Genomic DNA, 24313 nt, shown 5'->3' with positions numbered 1-24313 from the left:
CAGGGAAGACCTGGCCAAGTGCCAGGCAGAATTCAACAAAGCCACGGAATTCATAAAGACGACCATGGTGGAAATCCCCGACAGACATATACCGACGGGGGGAGTTTAACTGCGTACAGGACCCACGGACAGACAGATCAAAACCCAAATCGGGGGAGGAAAAAGTCTAACATGGCGAAGGAACTAGGCACGTTCATAGAACTGATGGGAACAGTGGACCAATGGAGGTTCACACACCCATCGTAGAAGAAGTTCTCCTTCTCCCAGGTACACAGGGTCAACACCAGGATTGACTTTTGTAGCGGGGAAAGCAGAGTTTGCAAGGGTAGCAAGAGTGGAATACTCCGCAATCGTAATCTCTAGCCACGCTCCACATTACATGGTTGTGAGGTTGGAGATGGGTTGGGCCTAACACGCGCCATGGAGGTTGGACACGGCCCTCCTTGCCAATAAGGCATTTTGCAAAACGATATCACAGGCCATAGACTGGAATGGGGAGGTCTCACAGCTGAAGGCTGTGATCAGAGGAGAAAATATTGTGTAGAAAGCACACAGAGACAGGAAGGATAGGCCAGCTAGGCAACAGCTGATCGACTTCATACTGGAGGTGGACCCGCAGTACGCCACAGCCCCGACCGTAGAGTGTCTGGCAGAGGGGAAAAGGCTACAAATGGACTTCGACCTGCGGAAACACCATCAGGACTGTGGGATGTCACGGAGAGTACCAACGCCATGCAGGCCAGTTAGGCGGCAGGGCCAAATGAATTCCCAGCGGACTTCTGCAAAACATTCATGTCAGCACAAGCCCTGCACCCGTGGGAAATGTTCGCAGACTCGCTGGTAAGGCGCTCTCTGTCGCCAACACTGGCGCAAGCCTCAATATCACAGCTACCCAAAAAAGGCAAAGATCCGACTGACTGTGGGTCCTATAGACCCATCTCGCTGCTCAATGTAGAGGCGAAAATCCCGGCAAAAACGTGGCTAGGCGGATGGAGAGCTGCGTAACCAGAGTTGGTCACAGAGGACCAGATGGGCATTATCAAGGGCAGACAACTAACATCGAACATGAGGTGCCTGCTGTACGTGATAACGACTGCATCCAGGGAGAGACCACCAGAAGTGATCATCTCCCTGGACGCAGTAAAGGCCTTTGACAGTCGAGTGGAAGTACCTCATGGAGGTACTGGAGCGATTTAGACTTGGATCAGGGTTCACCTCCTGGGTGAAGCTACTGTATAGCACTCCTATGGCGAGCTTACGGGAATAACACCATCAGCTCTAAATACTTCCAGCTGCTCAGATGCAAGAGGCAGGGATGCCCATTATTCCCACTACTGATCACCCTCAGAACAGCGAAAAGCTGGAGAGGCATCCAGAGGGTGGTCAGAGAGCACAGCGTTTCACTCTATTGGAACCTTTTTGGGCTACAAACTCAACCTGAGCAAAGGTGAAGTCTTCCCAGTTAACCCAGAAGGGAGAGGGATGGAGCTGGAGGTCGGGGCATAGTGGATAGCAGTGTGCTTGCGCGTGGGGTGGGGTGGGTGCATCCAAAAAAGGCCCTACAAAGGAGAAGAAGTTTGGGAGGCCTGATCGCAGCCCCAACCCCTCAGGTCAAACACTCAAAGCACAGTGGTGCTAACCACACTCATTTGGTATCAAATGAGACAACACTGCAGCCTAACCGAAATGTCCACAAAGGCCCCCATCTGTAATAACCACAGGTTCACACCCACAACAATGGACACCACGTTCAAAAGGTGGAGACAGGAAAAGGGGACATAGACGGTTAGCGACATGTAAACAGACTAGTAACCCTGGAGGGCCCCCCCCCCCCCAAATTAGAAGTCATTCTGGAAAAATGAATGAGGTTCGGGTGGTGGGAAAGAATGAAGATTTTACAGGAGACGTGCAAGGAATTGACAGAGTTAGGTGCTCAAAGGAGAAAAAACAGTCAGTCCGGAGCGAGATTTGGTGAAATGGACACTGTTACTATGCCAAGATTAGCCTCAATGTACTGAGTGGGATGATTGACAAGAGAGAGAGGAGGGTGGGGCAGTTGGGGTCGTTTATCGTAAGGAAACAGTGAGCAGTGCCTTGATATGCTCTTTGGAGAATGCAGAACAAAATAAAGGGCAAACTTTCCAGATCTGGACCTTCGGAGACAAAACGTACAACTGAAGATGTCTGTTGGGACCCTGCGAAAGTCTTGATTTGTAAACGTAAATGGGAGTTGTCTGGGAAATTTAAACTTCTAATGGGCAATTGCGCTGCTCATTGGGTCCCTGCTTTTTGTGAGTGGATGGATGAGCGAGAATCTGGTTCCGAGAGACAGTCACACAATTCAGACAAATCGGTGGGACGTTCCTGGATGTTAAGATAGTTAAAAGTTGGCTGGAAGGACTTCCGGCGGCGACCATGGAGGGGTAACTCACACGTTTGATAGCTCCCGCCTGTGACGAACTTTTGGAACTTTCCCCCCCGGTTTTTTCTGGATTTTATGGGATAAATCGGTGAAGGGTGAACCAGTGTGGAGAAATCCCCCTCTGGTGTATGGAGAATTGGACCAAAAGTGGCCATGTGAGAAGACAAAGTCCTATAAGGAAGACGCGAGCAGAGCCGGCAAAGCAGGATGGTGAGCAAGGGCTGCGGGAAGACGGCACAGTGGTCGACGAGGCAGCTGGAGGAGTTTTTTTGAAGATTGCTTTGCCAAGCTGAAGGAAGACATGCTGGACCCGATTACGGCTTCGATTGATCAAATTGTGCAGAATCAAGAGACCCATGGGAGAGCGATCCAGGAGGTGGAGAAAATGGTGTCCGAGTTCGAGGAGTACATAACCGTGCTGGAGACCAAGGTGGTGATGATGAAAGACCCCCAGAGAAGAATGCAGGAGAAGCTGGAGGACCTGGAGAACAGATCCAAGAGGCAGAATCTTAGAATTGTCTGAAGGCAGTGAGGGATCGGACGTGAGGACTTATGTGACGGACATGTTGGAGAAGTTGATGGGGGCCGAGGTGTTCCCTCGGCCCCTGGAAGTGGATGGAGTGCACCGAGCAACGAGCCGCTTTCACCGATTCCTGGACCAGGAACACGTTCTGCGGTGGGCCAAGAAGGAACGGAGCAGCAAGTGGGAGAATTGCGAGCTGCGCATTTATCAGGACCTGGGCGCGGATTTGGCCAAGAAGCGAGCTGGGTTTAATTAGGCAAAAAGTGCCCTCTTTAAGGAGGTGAAGTTTGGGATGCTGTACCCAGCCCTTCTGCGGGTCACATATCAGGAACGGGACTTCTACTTCAAAATACCAAACGAAGTATAGACTTTTATTAAAGAAAAGCTGGAGTCGAATTAAAAAACACTGAAGCCTTGGAGAGTACAGTGGTGGCGATTTGTTGTGCTGTGCTGTATCAGTGTAAGTAGTGTTATGTGTAATAAGGGGCTGTTTGGATGGCTAAAGGAAACTGTCTTGCAGGGAGCTGGTTAGAGGGGGGGGATGGTCTTTGGGGTTGGTTCTGTTTCGGGGTGTTTTTTTTTCTAAAGTGGGGGAGGGGGCACAACCAGGCTGATTACATGGGGCATCAGAGATCTGAATGGGCCAGTCAAGAGAGCTTGCGTGTTCGTGCATTTGAGGGGGCTGAAGGCGGACGTGGCAATGCTACAAAAGACACACCTAAAGGTTACAGAGCAGGCGAGATTGAGAAAGGGGTGGGTTAGCCATTCAGGGCTGGACTCAAAGACGAGGGGGGCAGCGATCATGATCAACAAACGAGTGGCATTCGAGGCAGGGAGAATCGTGTCAGACAAGGGGGGTAGGTACATAATGGGGAGTGGGAAGTTGGAGGGGGTGAGAGTGGTACTCGTGAACATACATGCTCCGAATTGGGACGATGTGGAATTTATGAGGCGGGTGTTAGGTAAGATCCCAGATTTAGAGTCACATAACCTGCTCATGGGAGGAGACTTTAACACAGTCATTGATCCGGAATTGGACCGGTCAAAATCCAGGACAGGGAGGAGGCCAGCTGCAGCAAAGGAATTGAAGGGGTTTATGGAACAGATGGGGGGAGTGGACTGATGGAGGTTTGCACGACCAAGGGGAAAGGAGTTTTCCTTTTTCTCATGTCCACAAGGTAAACTCTCGCATCAACTTTTTTGTTCTGGGCAGGGCGCTAATACCGGAGGTGGTGGATACCGAGTACTCGGCAATCGCAGTGTCGGATCATGCCCCGCATTGGGTGGATCTACAGGTTAGTGCGGAGAGAGGGTAATGCCCGCTGTGGAGACTGGATGTGGGGTTGCTAGTGGACGAAGCGATCTGTGGGCGGGTTAACAATTCCATCCAGAACTACATGGAAACAAATGATACGGGGGAAGGTCTCTGCAGTGACTGTTTGGGAAGCTTTGAAGGCATTGGTCAGAGGGGAATTAATCTCAGTACGGGCCCACAGAGAAAAGGCGGAACGGGCTGAGAGGGACAGGTTAGAGGAGGAGATACTCCAGGTGGACAGGAGTAACTCGGAGGCCCCGGACACGGGGCTACTGAGGTTACAGGCGGAGTTTGGGCGGTTGACCACAGGGAAAGCAGTGGAACAGTTGAGGAAGGTAATCGCCCCGATTTATGAGTACGGGGTAAAGGCAGCCAGAATGTTAGCGCACCAGCTCAGGAAAAGGGAGGCGGCCAGGGAGATAGGTAAAGTAGAGTAGAGGTGGGAATACTGTCCTGGACCGAGCAGGAGTGAACGAGGTGATTAAAGACTTCTGTAGTGGACTTCCGGGTGCGGCGATGACCAGCTGAGTCGCACGTTTCGGCAGCTCCCTGTGAAACGGACTTTTGGGCTCTTGATAGGAGCCCCAACGGCAATTCTGACGGCTAAAAACACTGTGCGGTAAACCAGGAGGGAATCCCCCCTGGATACGGATGGAAAAAGGAGGAGAGAGTGGCCAGATTGCAGTGGATCCTTTAGAACAGCGGCAAGGAAGGCAAGCAAAAACCAAGATGGCGTCGGAAGGTGGCAGTTTAACATGGGGCCCTGAACAACAAGAGTTCTTGAAATGCTGTGTGGAAGAGATCAAAAAGGAAATGAAGAAAGAGCTGTTGGCCCCGATACTACAGGCGATCGAAGGGCTAAAGGAGGAACAAAAGACCCAGGAGCGGGAGCTTCGGGTCGTGAAGGCAAAGGCAGCCGAGAATGAGGACGATATACAGGGCCTGGTGGTGAAGACGGAGACGCAGGAGGCACATCAGAAACGATGTGTGGAAAGGTTGGAGGCACTGGAAAACAACGCAAGGAGGAACAACCTGAGGATTCTTGGTCTTCCTGAAGGTGTGGAGGGAGCGGACGTCGGGGCATATGTGAGCACGATGCTGCACTCGTTAATGGGAGCGGAGGCCCCGGCGGGTCCGTTGGAGGTGGAGGGAGCATACCGAGTGATGGCGCGAGGACCGAGAGCAGGAGAAATTCCCAGAGCCATAGTGGTGAGATTCCTCCGTTTTAAGGATAGAGAAATGGTCCTTAGATGGGCGAAGAAAACTCGGAGCAGTAAATGGGAGAACGCGGTGATCCGCGTTTATCAAGACTGGAGTGCGGAGGTGGCGAGAAGGAGGGCGAGCTTTAATCGGGCCAAGGCGGTGCTTCATAAAAAGAAGATAAAATTTGGAATGCTGCAACCGGCAAGACTGTGGGTCACATATCGAGGGAGGCACCACTACTTTGAGACGGCGGATGAAGCGTGGACTTTTATTGTGGAAGAAAAACTGGAATGAGCGGGTTATTAAAAAGAACGTTCGAACAAAGCGGTGGGGCGAATGTGGGGGGCAAAGAGGGGTTTTATGTACTAATCCTGCGATGTGGTAACTTTTCTCTCTCCCACAGGTGGTGATGGGGGGAGGAGGGGAGGTGGAGGAGATGGGGCGTTGGCCATTGGGGGCGGGGCCAAGGGAGAAGCGCGGGCTTGGTTCCCGCGCTATGATAATCATGGCGGGAATAGAGAAGCAGGAAGGAGGGGGCGTCGCACGGTGCGAGCCGAGGTCACGGGGGGAAGCAGAGGTCAGCCAGAGTTTGCTGACTTCTGGGAGCAACATGGGGGGATTAATTACGCTAGCGGGGGATCTAGCGGGGGGGGTGGGAGGGGGGAATTACTGGGTTGCTGCTGCTGGGGAGAGGGGGGAGCTGGTATGGGAGAGGATGGGCGGGGGGGCACCGCCTGGGGGAGATACAGCTGCGTGGGAACTGGGTGAGGAGCTGGAAAAAGGTGATGGCTAATCGACAAGGGGGGGGTAGGAAGCCCCCCAACTCGGTTGATCACGTGGAACGTGAGAGGGCTGAACGGGCCGATAAAGAGGGCACGGGTACTCGCACACCTTAAGAAACTTAAGGCAGATGTGGTTATGTTACAGGAAACGCACCTGAAACTGATAGACCAGGTTAGGCTACGCAAAGGATGGGTGGGGCAGGTGTTCCATTCGGGGCTAGATGCGAAAAACAGGGGGGTGGCTATATTAGTGGGGAAGCGGGTAATGTTCGAGGCAAAGACTATAGTGGCGGATAACGGGGGCAGATACGTGATGGTGAGTGGCAAACTACAGGGGGAGACGGTGGTTTTGGTAAACGTATATGCCCCGAACTGGGATGATGCCAATTTTATGAGGCGGATGCTAGGACGCATTCCGGACCTAGAGATGGGAAAGCTGATAATGGGGGGAGATTTTAATACGGTGTTGGAACCAGGGCTGGATAGGTCGAAGTCCAGGACTGGAAGGAGGCCGGCAGCAACCAAGGTGCTTAAAGATTTTATGGAGCAGATGGGAGGTGTAGACCCGTGGAGATTTAGCAGACCTAGGAGTAAGGAGTTCTCGTTTTTCTCCTATGTCCATAAAGTCTACTCGCGAATAGACTTTTTTGTGCTGGGTAGGGCATTGATCCCGAAGGTGAGGGGAACGGAGTATACGGCTATAGCCATTTCGGATCACGCTCCACACTGGGTGGACTTGGAGATAGGGGAGGAAACAGGAGGGCGCCCACCCTGGAGAATGGACATGGGACTAATGGCAGATGAGGGGGTGTGTCTAAGGGTGAGGGGGTGCATTGAAAAGTACTTGGAACTCAATGATAATGGGGAGGTCCAGGTGGGAGTGGTCTGGGAGGCGTTGAAGGCGGTGGTTAGAGGGGAGCTGATATCAATAAGGGCACATAAAGGGAAGCAGGAGAGTAAGGAACGGGAGCGGTTGCTGCAAGAACTTTTGAGGGTGGACAGACAATATGCGGAAGCACCGGAGGAGGGACTGTACAGGGAAAGGCAAAGGCTACATGTAGAATTTGACTTGCTGACTACAGGCACTGCAGAGGCACAATGAAGGAAGGCACAGGGTGTACAGTACGAATATGGGGAGAAGGCGAGCAGGTTGCTGGCACACCAATTGAGGAAAAGGGGAGCAGCGAGGGAAATAGGGGGAGTGAGGGATGACGAAGGAGAGATGGAGCGGGGAGCGGAGAGAGTGAATGGAGTGTTCAAGACATTTTATAAAAAATTATATGAAGCTCAACCCCCGGATGGGAGGGAGAGAATGATGGGCTTCTTGGATCGGCTGGAATTTCCCAAGGTGGAAGAGCAGGAAAGGGTGGGACTGGGAGCACAGATCGAGGTAGAAGAAGTGGTGAAAGGAATTAGGAGCATGCAGGCGGGAAAGGCCCCGGGACCGGATGGATTCCCAGTCGAATTCTATAGAAAATATGTGGACTTGCTCGCCCCGGTACTGACGAGGACCTTTAATGAGGCAAAGGAAAGGGGACAACTGCCCCCGACTATGTCTGAAGCAACGATATCGCTTCTCTTAAAGAAGGAAAAGGACCCGCTACAATGCGGGTCCTATAGACCTATTTCCCTCCTAAATGTAGATGCCAAGATCCTGGCCAAGGTAATGGCAATGAGAATAGAGGAATGTGTCCCGGGGGTGGTCCACGAGGACCAAACTGGGTTTGTGAAGGGGAGACAGCTGAACACGAATATACGGAGGTTGTTAGGGGTAATGATGATGGCCCCACCAGAGGGAGAAACGGAGATAGTAGTGGCGATGGATGCCGAGAAAGCATTTGATAGAGTGGAGTGGGATTATTTGTGGGAGGTGTTGAGGAGATTTGGTTTTGGAGAGGGGTATGTTAGATGGGTGCAGCTGTTGTATAGGGCCCCAGTGGCGAGCGTGGTCACGAATGGACGGGGATCTGCATATTTTCGGCTCCATAGAGGGACAAGGCAGGGATGCCCTCTGTCTCCATTATTGTTTGCACTGGCGATTGAGCCCCTGGCGATAGCGTTGAGGGGTTCCAAGAAGTGGAGGGGAGTACTTAGGGGAGGAGAAGAGCACCGGGTATCTTTGTATGCGGACGATTTGCTACTATACGTGGCGGACCCGGCGGAGGGGATGCCAGAAATAATGCGGATACTTGGGGAGTTTGGGGATTTTTCAGGGTATAAATTGAACATGGGGAAAAGTGAGTTGTTTGTGGTGCATCCAGGGGAGCAGAGTAGAGAAATAGAGGACCTACCGCTGAGGAAGGTAACAAGGGACTTTCGTTACCTGGGGATCCAGATAGCTAAGAATTGGGGCACATTGCATAGGTTAAATTTAACGCGGTTGGTGGAACAGATGGAGGAGGATTTCAAGAGATGGGATATGGTATCCCTGTCAATGGCAGGGAGGGTGCAGGCGGTTAAGATGGTGGTCCTCCCGAGATTCCTCTTTGTGTTTCAGTGCCTCCCGGTGGTGATCACGAAGGCTTTTTTTTTAAAAAGGATTGAAAAGAGCATCATGGGTTTTGTGTGGACCGGGAAGACCCCGAGAGTGAGGAAGGGATTCTTACAGCGTAGCAGGGATAGGGGGGGGGCTGGCACTACCGAGCCTAAGTGAGTATTATTGGGCCGCTAATATTTCAATGGTGAGTAAGTGGATGGGAGAGGAGGAGGGAGCGGCGTGGAAGAGATTAGAGAGGGCGTCCTGTAGGGGGACTAGCCTACAGGCTATGGTGACAGCCCCATTGCCGTTCTCACCGAGGAACTACACCACAAGCCCGGTGGTGGTGGCTACACTGAAGATTTGGGGACAGTGGAGATGGCATAGGGGAAAGACTGGAGCCTTGGGGGGGTCCCCGATAAGAAACAACCATAGGTTTGCCCCAGGGGGAATGGATGGGGGATATGGAATGTGGCAAAGAGCAGGAATAACGCAACTGAAAGATCTGTTTGTGGATGGGAAGTTTGCGAGTCTGGGAGCGCTGACCGAGAAATATGGGTTGCCCCAAGGGAATGCATTCAGGTTTATGCAACTGAGGGCTTTTGCGAGGCAACAGGTGAGGGAATTCCCGCAGCTCCCGACACAAGAGGTGCAGGACAGAGTGATCTCAAAGACATGGGTGGGGGATGGTAAGGTGTCAGATATATAAAGGGAAATGAGGGACGAAGGGGAGACTATGGTAGATGAACTAAAAGGGAAATGGGAAGAAGAGCTGGGGGAGGAGATCGGGGAGGGGCTGTGGGCAGATGCCCTAAGCAGGGTAAACTCGTCATCCTCGTGTGCCAGGCTAAGCCTGATTCAGTTTAAGGTATTACACAGGGCACATATGACTGGAGCACGGCTCAGTAAATTTTTTGGGGTGGAGGATAGGTGTGCGAGGTGCTCGAGAAGCCCAGCGAATCATACCCATATGTTTTGGTCATGCCCGGCACTACAGAGGTTTTGGATGGGGGTGACAAAGGTGCTTTCAAAAGTAGTAGGAGTCCGGGTCGAACCAAGCTGGGGGTTGGCTATATTTGGGGTTGCACAAGAGCCGAGAGTGCAGGAGGCGAGAGAGGCCGATGTTTTGGCCTTTGCGTCCCTAGTAGCCCGGCGCAGGATATTGCTAATGTGGAAAGAAGCCAAGCCCCCGGGGGTGGAGACCTGGATAAATGACATGGCGGGGTTTATAAAGCTAGAGCGGATTAAGTTCGTCCTAAGGGGGTCGGCTCAAGGGTTCACCAGGCGGTGGCAACCGTTCGTCGAATACCTCGCAGAAAGATAGACGGAATGGGAAAAAGAAGGCAGCAGCAGCAGCCCAGGATCGGGGGGGGGGGGGGGGGGGGGGGAAGGGAGGGAGAGAGGAGGAGGAACCAGAAGGACTCTCAGGGTTGTTAATATATACTGTATAGTATGTATAGGTCGTTGCTACAGATAATTATATATTGGACTGTTAAATTATACTTTTGGAGAGTGTTACTTGTGACAAGGCAGTTGCCAATTAGGGCTAGTTTTCATTTTTGTTATTTATTATTTATTCATTTTTTGTTTATAAAATAGGTCATTGTTATTTGTGTTGTTATAATATTGTGTAAAGGATGCACAATGTACTGTGTTGGTTGACCAAAAATTTTCAATAAAATATTTAATAAAAAAAAAAAGACTTCTGTAGTGAATTAAAGGAGTCGGAACCCCCGGCTGGGGTGAAGGGGATGAGGTAGTTTGTGGATCAGTTGAGGTTTCAGAAAGAAGATGAGGATCTGGTGGAAGGGCTGGGAGCCCCAATTGAGATTGAGGAAATAATGGAGGGCCTGGAGGGCATGCAGTCGGGCAAGGCCCCGGGGCCTGACGGCTACCCGGTGGAATTCTATAAGACCTTTTCAGAGATATTAAGCCCACTGCTGGTGAGGACATTTAATGAAGCAAGAGAGAAGGAAATCCTCCCCCCAACAATGTCACAAGCCTCGATTTCATTGATCCTGAAACGGGAGAAGGATCCTGAGCAATGCGGGTCATACAGGCCAATTTCTCTACTGAATGTGGACGCCAAACCGTAAGATACTGGCCATAAGGATAGAAAACTGTGTCCTGGGGGTGGAGAGGAAGTGGAGGTAACGATGAACGCAGAGGTGGCTTTTGATTGGGTGGAGTAGAATTACCTGTGGGAGGCACTGGGAAGGTTTGGGTTTGGTGAGGGCTTTATTGACTGGGTGCGGTTGCTCGATCAGGCACTAATAGCGAGTGTGCGTACGAACCGGCTGAGGTCGGGGTATTTTAAACTACACTGGGGGATGAGGCACGGGTGCCCCCTCTCCCCAAAAATGTTTGCTCTGGCCATAGAACCCGTTGGAGAGGATGGGGGAAGTAATGCGTATCCTGGGGGAATTTGGCAATTTTTCGGGGTATAAATTGAACATGGGAAAAAGCGAGGTGTTCGCAATCCAGGCAAGAGGACAGGAGAAGAGGCTGCGAGGGCTGCCGTTTCGAATGGTACTGCCGAACATCTGCAATTACTACTAGGCGGCTAATATAGCCATGATTAGGAAGTGGGTAGTGGGGGAGGGGTCGGTGTGGGAGCGGATGGAGGCGCGTCATGCAAAGACACTAGTTTGGGAGCACTGATAATGGCACCTCTTCCGTTCTCGCTGGCCCGATACTCCACACGTCCGGTGGTGCTGGCGGCTCTGTGAATCTCGGGCCAATGGAGGAGATACAAGAGACTGGAGGGAGCATAGGTTTGGACCCCGATTTATAATAATCATCGGTTTGTACCGGGTAGGCTAGATGGCGGATTCCGGAGATGGCAAAGGGCAGGAATTAGAAGGATGGGGGATCTATTTATAGACGGGAGCTTTCCAGCTTGACAGCCTTGGAGGATAAATTTGAATTGCCAGCAGGGAACGGATTTAGGTATTTGCAGATGTGAGACTTCCTGAGAAAGCAGGTTCCGGCCTTTCCGCTGCTGCCGCCACAGGGGATACAGGACAGAGTTGTCTCCAGTACCTGGGTGGGAGAGGCGAAGGTTTCAGATATTTACCAGGAGCTTTCGGAGGCGGAGGAACCTCCGGTGGAGGAGCTTAAGGGCAAGTGGGAGGACGAGCTAGGAGAGATAGAGGCGGGTCTATGGGCGGATGCCCTAAGCAGGGTTAATACCTCCTCATGATGTGCCAGGCTTAGCCTGATACAGTTCAAGGTAGTCCACCGGGTTCACATGACTGTGGTCCGGATGAGCAAGTTTTTCGGGGTAGAGGACAGGTGTGCGAGGTGCGCAGGAAGCCCAGCAAATCATGGCCACATGTTTTGGGCATGCCCGAAGCTTAGAGGGTTTTGCAAAGGCAATGTCCATGGTACTAAAAACAAGGGTGGTGCCGAGTCCGGAGGTAGCGACCTTTGGAGAGTTGAAGAGCCGTGAGTTCAGGTGGCGAAAGAGGCTGATGTCTTGGCCGTTAAAATGTCAACAGATGCAGTACTCCCGGGGGGGGGGGGGGGGGGAAGAGAGAGAGAGAGAGAGAGAGAGAGAGAGAGAGAGAGAGAGAGAGAGAGAGAAGAGGAAAGAGAGGGCCAGATTGTTGTTTTATGGTTGGGGTGTGTGAAGATTGGGATGGGGTGGGGGGAGAAAATGTTTATTATACCATGTTGATGTCATTGTTGATGTTATTATTATAAAAATTTTCAAAACGTTATAAAAATATATTTTTTAAAAAGTTGGCTGAACACTTGAGTAACTACACAACTGACCGCTCCAATCACCCACCCACTCGGCCCACACATCCCTGGCTTAACATGCAGCTACTAGTGCTGTTACAGGGGGTGCATCCAGTTTTACACTGACACTCTTGACAGAGTTCCCCAGGGAACACTGCACATTTGTGACAGCCGGGATTCGATCATCATAGAAGAAATGCATAGCAGCATCAAATTGGAGGGATAGAAACATGGAAAATAGGAGTAGGTCTTGTCGGCCCTTCAAGCCTTCTCCGCCATTCATCATGATTATGGCTGATCCTCTATCACAATGCCACATTCCTGCATTCTCCCCATTGCCCTTGAGGCCTTTGGAATCTAGAAATCTATTCCTCAGTGACTTGACTCCACAGCCTTCTGTGGTAGAGATTAGCAGGCTAAGATTTATTGGCTTTCAGTCCCATTAATTTTTCCAGCTCAAGTTTTACTAACACTAATTTCCTTCAAATCCTGCTTTTCACTAGACCCTCGCTTCCCTAGCATTTCTGGGAAGTGTCTTCCTCCATGAAGACAGAACTAAAGTAGTTTAAACACTACCATTTCCTTGTTCCCTATTTATAAATCCACCCATTTCGGACTATAAGGGAACTACATTTGTCTTCACGTTTTTGTTCTTTTTATTTACTTGTCGAAGCGGCTTTTATCTTCCATGCAAGTTTATTTTCATACTCCATTTTTGCCCTTGGGAAATTGCGGAATTCTAAACTGCTATTTTTCTCATGACTTTATATGACTCCTCTTTGGATCCAACACTATGCTTAATTTATTTGGTTAGCCATGATTGTGCCACTTTTCCGGTTTTGTTTTTGCGCCAGAAAGGAATATTAGCCATTGCATATCCGCCTTTTAATAAGTTTCGCAGTCAATCATCGGATGCAGTGGCAATCCATTCAATGATCTGGGCCTATGCATGGGCGAGGTCAGTTAAGCTCAGGTAAGAGGAGGATGACTAAAACATGGCACAATAACCACCCAGGACAGCAACTGGTATACCTGAATGGAGGGCAGAAGCATCAGCGGGCTAGACAGGGTCATCCCAAGTTACCAAATGCAAATGGGCATTTCTTTAAAACATTTCAAAATTTCCACAACTGAAAACTGACAAACACGTGATAGTCATATTTGTGGTATTTCCAAGTGATGTGATTCCAAATAAGTCCTAATATACTGACCAAGTACCAGCACATTGGTCTAAAACAGTTAAGTGATTACTCAAGAGGTAAGGGATTGCTTCACAGGCAATATAGAAATGGCTCTCTTTTAAGCATCCTTACCTTTTCAAAATATGGCTGGTAAAGGGCTGCATATTTCCGCTCCAACTCATGAACTTCCTCATAAAATTTGGCTTCTATGTGGGCACACTTGACCTGAAGATGTTTCAACGCGTTTATTCTTCTCTTTACAACTTTAGGTAAACTGCACAAAAAACAATTAATACCAGATAACTGAAGTATAGTTTACACTGTTTTCAGTCTTTTAATAATGAGAATGCAACTCCATCCCACATCCTCAGTGTAGTGTGTGAGGGAGCTGAATTACCCATTTTCTGAAACATTCATAGTGGTAACTCAACTTGTTAATTTAGCTCCTTCACACTACCACCATTTTTTGTACCTTAAAATTAAAACATTTGTTCTCATGCATGTAAATGTTCAAGCTAAGAATTAAAGCAATAGCACATCTTCTAGATATTCTTTACAAATTCTCTTTGCATTAAACACTACTCTAATTCCAGTTACATCCACTGGCGATCGATCCTCAGTTTTAGGAGGCACTCAGTCATATGTGGAAGGATTGGCAACCCTAGCAAGGGTGGTGCAATTAATTTCAGCAATTGAAGAGTTAGAGGGCATAACTAGCCAAGGCTCTCACTCAGTCATCCACCCACTATCCTAAAATAAGCAGGCATGGATACTGGCGATAAGCTTTAATGCATCTTCTGCTGACATTCACCAAATGCCAAAGGGCATGGGCCTTACCCCAGCAAACAACCACAGCTTGAGGAAAGGAGACAGGAGGCAAAAAGAATAAAGGAGATACTTCCAATTTTAGAATTTTCAGAATTCAGTGCATTCACAAATCAAATATTTTTTTCAATTGGAGAGGAGTAATAATTTAGACAACCTCGCTCACTTTTGGGGCCCCCAAGGAGATTTTGAAAGGTATTGGGTTAATGCAGACGGGTAGAGCTCACGGCCCCAATGGATTCCCCATTGAGTTCTCCAAGACGTTTGTGGGTCAGTTGATCTTGTTAATATTGAACATGTTCAATGACTCCTTGTCCTGATGTGGAGATGCCGGCGTTGGACTGGGGTGAGCACAGTACGAAGTCTTACAACACCAGGTTAAAGCCCAACAGGTTTGTTTCGATGTCACTAGCTTTCGGAGCGCTGCTCCTTCCTCAGGTGAATGAAGAGGTATGTTCCAGAAACACATATATAGACAAATTCAAAGATGCCAAACAATGCTTGGAATGAGAGCATTAGCAGGTGATTAAATCTTTACAGATCCAGAGATGGGGTAACCCCAGGTTAAAGAGGTGTGAATTGCATCAAGCCAGGACAGTTGGTAGGATTTTGCAGGCCAGATGGTGGGGGATGAATGTAATGTGACATGAATCCCAGGTCCCGGTTGAGGCCGCACTCATGTGCGGAACTTGGCTATAAGTTTCTGCTCGGCGATTCTGCGTTGTCGCGCGTCCTGAAGGCCGCCTTGGAGAACGCTTACCCGGAGATCAGAGGCTGAATGCCCTTGACTGCTGAAGTGTTCTCCGACTGGAAGGGAACATTCCTGCCTGGTGATTGTTGCGCGATGTCCGTTCATTCGTTGTCGCAGCGTCTGCATGGTCTCGCCAATGTACCACGCTTCGGGACATCCTTTCCTGCAGCGTACGAGGTAGACAACGTTGGCCGAGTCGCACGAGTACGTACCACGTACCTGGTGGGTGGTGTTCTCACATGTAATAGTGGTATCCATGTCGATGATCTGGCACGTCTTGCAGAGATTGCCATGGCAGGGTTGTGTGGTGTCGTGGTCGCTGTTCTGAAGACTGGGTAGTTTGCTGCAAACAATGGTTCGTTTGAGGTTGCGCGGTTGTTTGAAGGCAAGTAGTGGGGGGGTGGGGATGACCTTGGCAAGATGTTCATCGTCATCAATGACGTGTTGAAGGCTGTGAAGATGACGACGTAGTTTCTCCGCTCCGGGGAAGTACTGGACGACGAAGGGTATTCTGTCGGTTGTGTCCCATGTGTCCTTGTCCTGAGGTCTGTTGCCTGTTACACTTGCACCGGTTTCTATTTATCTGATCTTGAAGGACAAAGAACCCTACGGAACGTGGGATGTTTTTAAAAAATATATATTTTTTTAATTCTCCTCCTTTTTCACATTTTCTCCCACATTTACACCCATCAACAATAAACAATAATCAGCAAGATATGTAAATCCCTTAATAACAACGATCCCATCCGCCCACCAACCCCCAAACCTCAGCCCACATGTTTACATAAACAAATGATAAAAAGGAATCAGTGATTACCCATAGTCACCCTTAATCTACACAGCCCCCCCCCCAAAACTAATGTTCGATGTTATCCAGTTCTTGAAAGTGCATAATAAATAGTGCCCGTGACTTGTAGAACCCTTCCGAGCTGCCCCTCAATTCGAACTTAACCTTCTCAAGGGTCAAGTATTCCAACAGGTCCCCCCGCCACGCCAGGGCACTGGGTGGAGAGGCTGCTCTCCATCCCAGCAGGATCCGCCTTCGGGCGATCAACGAGGCGAAGGCTATGATATCTGCCTCCGCTCCAGTTTCCAACCCTGGCTGGTCCGACTCCCCGAATATGGCCTCCTGGGGACCCGGGTCCAGTTTCACACGCACCACCTTGGAAATTACCCTAAACACCTCCTTCCAGTACTCCCTTAGCTTTGGATAGGACCAAAACCCCTCAAGTGAGTCTCCTGCAGCATTGCTACATCGGCTTTCAAACTTTTAAGATGTGCAAGCACCCTTGACCACTTGACCGGACGTCCTAGCCCTCTCACGTTCCACGTGATTATCCTTACTGGGGGTCTCTCACCACCCCCCCCCAAACCTTTCTTATCCACCATCACCATACCACCGGGCCCTGCCCCATAAGCCTGACCAGCCCCTATCCATTGTTAACATCGAACCCCCTTCCCCCACTCCCAAGAACCCCCCCTACAAAAACATCCCCCAACATCCCTCCCTCCATCCACTCTTGCTCGCCTCGTAGGCCCACTGAAGCCTGCTATCCAGGCTCCAATGTCCGCAGTCCTCCTCTCACCTCACCCCAGTTCACTAACTGACTCTAGTTAGCTAGCGCGGGTGGCTCCCCCCCACCAATACCTCTCGCCCCCTTCCGCCCAGTCCCAGAGAAAGAAACACCAAAACAAGCCCAACAATCCAACCCCTACAATTCACTAACATAACATTTAACCGTCGCAACACAGAACGCCATTAACTTGAACTCTGTAACAATGCAAAGAGAAGTAAATTTCAAATTACAATACAAATCAGTAAAAAGAAAGTTGTAACATTTGTACATTTTCCAGCCGCTCAAACACAGTCCAGTCTTTCTTCCAGTTCCGCTCTTCACGTCTGTCCCAAGCCTTCTGCCCTCACGAACGCCTCAGCCGCCTCCGCTGTCTCAAAATAAAAGTCTTTGGCTTTATATGTTACTCTCAACTTCGCCGGGTACACCACACCAAATCGCACCTCCTTGTCCAAAGCCGCCTTTACTCGCCCAAACGCCACTTGTCTTTTTGCCAACTCCACCGTCCAGTCCTTGTAGATCCGAACCGCAGTACCATCCCACAGCACCTCACGCTTAATACTTTCTCCTTCATGCAAAACCTATGGAAGCAGATAATTACTGCCCTTGGCGGCTCGTTCACTTTGGGCTTCGGCCTTAATGACCGATGAGCTCGGTCTAGCTCGTACAGGGTGGGGTTCTCACCCTCCCCCATCAGCTCCGCCAACTTCTTAGCGAAGTATTGCGTTGGACTTGGGCCCTCTGTCCCTTCGGGCAAGCCCACAATTCTCAAATTGTGCCGCCTTGAGCGGTTTTCCAAGTCTTCCAACTTTGCTCGGAGCCCTCTGTTAACCTCCACCACCCTCCGCAGCTCGTCCCCCATCGAGGTGACCTGGTCGCTGTGTCGTGTCACGGCCTCCTCCACCTCCTTCATCTTCTCGCCCTGCTCTCTCACCTCGGCCAATGCCTTTGCCACCTCCACCCTGATCGGGCCGATTGCCTCCTCCAACAATGACCTCACCACGACCACCATCTCTTTCCTCAGGATCTCCATGTGCCTCACCAAACGTTTTTCCAGCTCCACCACCATCACCTCGGTCATCTTCTCCACCATAAGTAGTGCGGTCCCGCCTTGCAGTTCGGCTTCCGCCATCCTGTCAACACTTTTGCTTTTGTTCGTCTTCTCCTTTGGTGGCGAACCCGCGTTTCCTCCTTTCTTTGACGCTGCTTTTCGCATCTTTTAGCGGCGGAACGTGGGATGTTTTGACGCATTTTGTTTTTGAGCACGGACGCTAAATTACTTGCGACGGTGTTGCCGCTGCAGTTGGAGACCTGCCTTCCAGGGGTGATTGCGAAAGACCAGACAGGTTTCGTAAGGGTCAGCAATTGTCGGCTAACACATGCTGGCTGTTAAATATTGTTCGAACCCCCTCTCCTGTGCCCGATCCAAGGTGATTGTGCCCATGGACGCTGATAAAGCGTTTGATAGGGTAGGGTGGGTTATCTCAGATCCTTCGGAGGTTTGATTTTGGGCAAAAGTTCATATCTTGGGTTTGGTTACTGTATGGGACCCCACAGCTAGTGTCTGCACTAATACCCTGAGCTCGGAGAATTTTTTTTTTGTACAGGGATACTGGGCAGGGATGTCTACTGTCTCTGCTTCTATTTGCTTTAGGAATTGAACCACCGGCCATAGCGCTGAGATCTTTTGATAGGTGGAAGGGGATAAGTCAAGGAGGGAGGGAGTATAGGATGCCCTTGAAAGCAGGTGATCTGCTTTTTTATGGTATGGACCCAGTCTCCCCTGTGGATGAGATAATGAAGCTAATGAGAAGTTTTGGCTCCTTGTCTGGGTACAAGAGTAAATACTTCCTGGTTAATCCCCCGAGTGGAGCTAATCTGGGGACGTTACCATTTCACCTTGACAGATTTAGCTTTCGTTATCTGGGTGGTCCATGATTTCCCGTACCAGCCTCCCCGAACAGGAGTCGGAATGTGGCGACTAGGGGCTTTTCACAGTAACTTGGGTTTTGCTTGGGTGGAGGTCACCTACTCCGCCCAGTGCCTCGGCCTGGTTGGGTGACCTCATGCAATTTTTACATTTGGAGAAGGTCAAGTACACCATTAGGAAGTCGGTAGAGGGGTTCTACCCGAGATGACAGCCATTCATTTTATTTTTCCAAAGTTAGTGACCATCAGCTGTTAAAGGGGAGTTAAGTTTGGGTGTGTTCTTAACTGCTGACGTGTTATTTTTATATTGTAACCTGAAGCGCATGTCTTATATTATATTGTTATACTATTTTCAACAAAACATATATTTTTTTAAACTTTTCATCGAATTTAGTGCAGAAGGAGGCCATTCGGCCCATCGAGTCTGCACCGGCTCTTGGAAAGAGCACCCTACCCAAGGTCCACACCGCCACCCTATCCCTATAACCCAGTAACCCCACCCAACATGAAGAGCAATTTTGGACACTAAGGGCAATTTAGCGTGGCCAATCCACCTAACATGCACGTCTTTGGACTGTAGGAGGAAACCGGAGCACCCGGAGGAAACCCACGCAGACACGGGGAGAACGTGCAGACTTCCCACAGACAGTGACCCAAGCTGGAATCGAACCTGGGACCCTGGAGGTGTGAAGCAATTGTGCTAACCACAGTGCTACCGAGCTGCCCCCTAACTCTAAAAGCAAACTACCGTAAATTTTCTCTCGGAGTAGGTCCACGTGCTCTACTCTGGGCAGGATGAGCTACAAACAGAGTCATAGGTCTGCTGGATTACTTTATTGAGACAAGATCTTCTCTTACTGGGATCGCCTGTGATTAAATGAGGTTTCACCACATGACTTGCCTCCAAGCTCCAGCCATTAGTTGGCAAACACATCCACCCTTTTGAAGCACTGCCTCCCTATGCCAAATGAAAAGCAAACCATGTATGATGTTTGACTGTCAGCCAAAAAGCCTCTCCTACCCTATCTTCAATCTATTTATATACGGTAAAGGAAATTTTATTTTCTGATGTTTCTGTTCATTTTTCTCCAGGATTATACGTGTCCTGGATATTGATCTTCAATTCCTGTAGACTTCAGGCCAATCCTGGAGTTAGGTAATACAAATAATTACCTGCTAAAGAACGCAGGCCATGACTTCCCAATTACATTTTACCCGCAGCCGGTTATCTGAGGAAATAGGGTCTAAACAGCAAATACGCTAGATCGCAGTTTAGTTTTGCTACCAGCAATCAGCTGGACCAATTTGGTCTACCCTGATTACTGTCATCTCTAACTGACCTCTTCTGTTCCGTTATCCAATATACAAAAGAATAAAAATGTTTCAACTCTGACCAGGCCAAGCTGCAGATTAAATTTCAGCCCATGGTTTTTGTTGCATTGATGTGGCACTGGAATGGAACCTGATGCAAAATAAGTCACAAGCAGGTTACGAACAGTGCAAAGACATTGAAACTTTAATTACATTACATCCTCAGTCTAGCTGGCCTACAAAAGGTGATATGAAGGAGCAGGAAAGGCAAGTGTTTGCATGCATGCCTGTGCCAAAATTCCATCATGAACGAATGAGACATTTTGAAGTATATGTACTACATATCTGCAGCAAAATCAAGTATTTTACTTCTAATCAATGTTTCTGCAAGGGCATGCTTTTCCTTCTTTAACATGGTAGACCATACCATCCTTCTCTAATAATGTCCAATTGATTTGGTGCCCCCTCACCTGGTTCCACTGATCAGTACAATTGTAGCCAAAGCACATCTAGTATGAGCTTCTCTTGCACTCCTACATTGGTGCCCCCAATAATCTAGTCATGGCACCCTCTTCTTTAGCGTATGCTGCCTATTGGTAAAATCTATAGAAACATACCTTGTTTCTATATGTACGGGGATGGCATCCAGCTGTCTCTCCAACCTTTAAACTACCTACGTGACATCAGACTGTCCAATATCTTCTTGAATGCGCCACAATTTCCCACAGCTAAACACTTGGAAAAAAATCAAATCCCTCATTTTCAGTTCTTACCACAAATTCAGTACCATAACTCAATTTCCTCTCTACTGCTTCAGGCGGAATCACACTGTTCACAACTTGTCTCCCATGTAACCTTTCATGAAACTTCCAATCTCAGACCTTGACTATCAAAGACTTGCTGACTTGTAGTCTGTAGTGTGGGTGGCCTCTATCTCAGCCCCATCTAATGAAAGCTCTTAAATGTAGAATATTTGTGACAAATCACAGTCCATGTTCTGAATGGACATCAACCGCAGCACAAAGCTCACAATATCCACAGTTAACAGTTTCACTTAAAGTGCAGGATCACCAGAGTAGAAATTTGGATTGTGTCACACACCCCAGCACAAAATTAGCATTCTTTAAAAATAGGTTCCTAAAGAACACCTAGCTAATATCTTCATGAACCACAAATTTATTGGAATTAATTTACCCTGTATATGTTGTATAGCAGCATAATACAAATAAAGTGTTGGAAGCCAAAATTGGTTATGGCTGATAACTCACTGCTTCTTTATAAATAAATTTTCAACTGCAGTTTCCTCCCCTCAGGAGAGCGATTCATGATGGTGTATGGTTTCATAAACACGACTGTCCTTCCATAAACTCATCCAAATAGTCATCTTTAAACAAGTTCATGCAATGAATATAGTCAGGCTATCTTTTTTTGAAAAAACAAGTGCATCACAGGCAAACTTGATCCACTCCTCAGCAAATATGCACTTTCCAGCAGTGTCACCATGATTGTTTCACCACTCTTGCCTCAAGCTTTTCAGAGTAAATGCCCTGCCCATCTTGGTTTACATCACTTAGTATAGATCAGGCACAGGTCTATACTGTATTTATATAGAAATCTTACTGACTGAAATTGAAATGATATAATTGGGGCATAATACAGTACATGGGCTGCACGGTAGCACAGTGGCTAACACTGCTGCTTCACAGCTCCAGGGTCCCAGGTTTGATTCCTGGCTTGGGTCACTGTCTGTGTAGAGCCTGCTCTCCCCGTGTCTGTGTGGGTTTCTCCCAAAAGTCCTGAAAGATGTGCTGTTAGGTAATTTGAACATTCTGAATTCTCCCTCTGTGTACCCGAAGAGTCGCCGAGTGTGGCGACTAGGGGTTTTTCACAGTAACTTAATTCCAGCGTTAATGTAAGCCTACTTGCGACAATAAAAATTATATATATCTTTAACACAGGGAACCTCAAAGGTGCAATCAGATGAAAATGCATGCTGACGTGGGCAGGTAGATTAGAAAGGGTTTGGTTTTAAGGATTAGAAGGGTCAAGAGGCTGGGATTTAGGGAGGAAATTCAGAGTATGGGCTGGGAACCAAGAGGGAAAAACCTACTGGACCTCATCCTCACCAATCTACTTGTCACAGATGTATCTGTCCTCGATAGCTCTGACCACCGCACAGTCATTGTGGACATGAAAACCTGTCTTCACATTGAGGATACCCTCCATCCTGTGATGTGGCACTACCACCATACTAAATGGGATAGATTTTGAACAGATCTCGACTCAAAACTGAGCATCCATGAGGTGCTGTGGATCATCAGTAGCAGAATTATATGCATCCACAACCTCGGAACCTCATAGTCCTGCCTATCTTCCATTATCAAGCCAGGGAATCAACACTGGTTAAAAGAATGCAGGAGAGCATGCCGTGAGCAGCAGCATGCATCAATGCACATCTAAAAGTAGTTAAGTGACCCCACACCCAACAGACAAGATCTGCAGTCCTGCTATGTCAATTGTGAATTAAGGGTTGCTCCATAAATATGCCCATCCTCAATGATGAAGAAGTCCATCACATTAGTGCAAGTCAACGCTGAAAAATTCACAACAATCTTCAGTCAAGAGTGCCGAATGGGTGATCTATATCAGCCCTCTCCAGTATCAGAGATGCCAATATTCAGCCAAGTTGATTCACTCCACGAAATATCAAGAAAGGGCCGAAGGCACTGGATACTGCAATGGCTTTGGGCCCTGACAACACATTAGCAATAGTATTGAACACTTGTGCTCCAGAACTAGCTGCATCCTTAGCCAAGCTGTTCCAGTACAGCTACAACACTGACAACTACCTGGCAATGTGGAAAACTGCCCAGGTCTGACCTGTCCACAAAAGGCAAGACAAATCCAACCAAGCCATTACCGCCCTCTCTCAACAGCAAGTGTTATTGATAGTGCTATTGAATGGTTCTTACAGCAACAACCTGATGCTCAGTTTGGGATCTAGCAGGGCCAATCAGCTCATGACCTCATTACAACCTTAGTCCAAATATGGACAAGCAGCTGAATTTCAGAGGTGAGAGTGACTGCCTTTGACATCAAGGCAGCATTTGACCAAGCATGACATCAAGGAGCCCCATCAAAGCCGGAGTCAATGGGAATCAGAGGGAAAACCCTCCACCAGGTGGAGTCATACCAATCAAATAGGATGATGGTTGTGGCTATTATGACATCAATCATCTTATTCCCAGGAACTCGCTGCAGGAGTTCCTCAGGATAGTGTCTGAGGCCCAACCATCTTCAGCTGTTTCATCAATGATCTCCCTTCCATCATAGGTTCAGAAGCGGGTATGTTTGCTGATGATTGCACAATGTTCAGAATTATTCACAACTCCGCAGATACTGAAGTAGTCCGTGCAGCAAGATCTGGATAACAGTCAGACTTGAGAGGATAGCCTGTGTCACACAGGTATCAGGCAATGACCATCATCATCAAGCGAATCTAACTAGCTCACTTTGACATTCGATGGTATTACCATCACCAAATTCCCTGCGATCAACATCCTGAGGTTATTATTGACCAGAAATTGAACTGGAGCAGTCATATAAACACTGTGGCTACAAGAGCAGATCAGAGGTTGGGAATTCTGAGGCAAGTAACTCACCTCCTGACTCCCCATAGCCCATCTACCATCAACAAAACATACCTCAGGTTTGTGATGAGTTCTCTCCATCTGCCAGGATGAGCGCAAATCCAACACAAGAAGCTTGACACCATCCAGTACAAAATAGCGTACTTGATTGGTACCACCAACTTAAGCATTCATTCTCTCCACCACCGACGCAGTGACAGGAATGTGTGCCATCTACACGATACACTGCAGCAACTCACCAAGACTTCTTCGACAGCACCTTCCAAACCTGCGATCTCTACCACCTAAGAACTCCCTTCCCAGCAGCACTGTGGGTGTACCTGCACCAGATGGGCTGCAGCTGTTCAAGAAGACGGCTCATCACCACCTTCTCAAGGGCAATTAGGGTTGTGCAATAAATGCTGGCTTTGTCAGCAATGCCCACAACCTATGAAAGAATTTAAAAAAGCAAAGCATAGAGGAGGGAGGAATTAAGTTATTTTCATTCTAAATTTTATTTAGTATGTAAATACTATAAATGCAACAGGCATGTACCTTTCATGGTGTAATATTCTATGTTGTGTTAGTAATGTGACATAATGGTTCAATTTCCCCCATTAGTGAACCTCTGTTGCTTTTATGCCAAAC

General features: G+C 48.7%; 1 protein-coding gene across 7 annotated transcripts in view; it reads right to left on the bottom strand.

Moving 5' to 3' along the window:
• Positions 1-24313, bottom strand: part of nap1l4b (nucleosome assembly protein 1-like 4b) — a 186201-nt gene that overhangs the window by 111802 nt on the left and 50086 nt on the right. For all 7 annotated transcript variants that reach the window (XM_072518959.1, XM_072518954.1, XM_072518960.1 and 4 more), the window contains exon 5: positions 13779-13920. In XM_072518959.1, the coding sequence (XP_072375060.1) occupies positions 13779-13920 (142 nt within the window). The remainder of the gene's footprint in view (positions 1-13778; positions 13921-24313) is intronic.

The sequence above is a fragment of the Scyliorhinus torazame genome, chromosome 10 (assembly GCF_047496885.1).
Source record: "Scyliorhinus torazame isolate Kashiwa2021f chromosome 10, sScyTor2.1, whole genome shotgun sequence".
In the NCBI taxonomy this organism is placed as follows: domain Eukaryota; kingdom Metazoa; phylum Chordata; class Chondrichthyes; order Carcharhiniformes; family Scyliorhinidae; genus Scyliorhinus; species Scyliorhinus torazame.
This window is presented reverse-complemented; position numbering and strand designations above follow the sequence as displayed.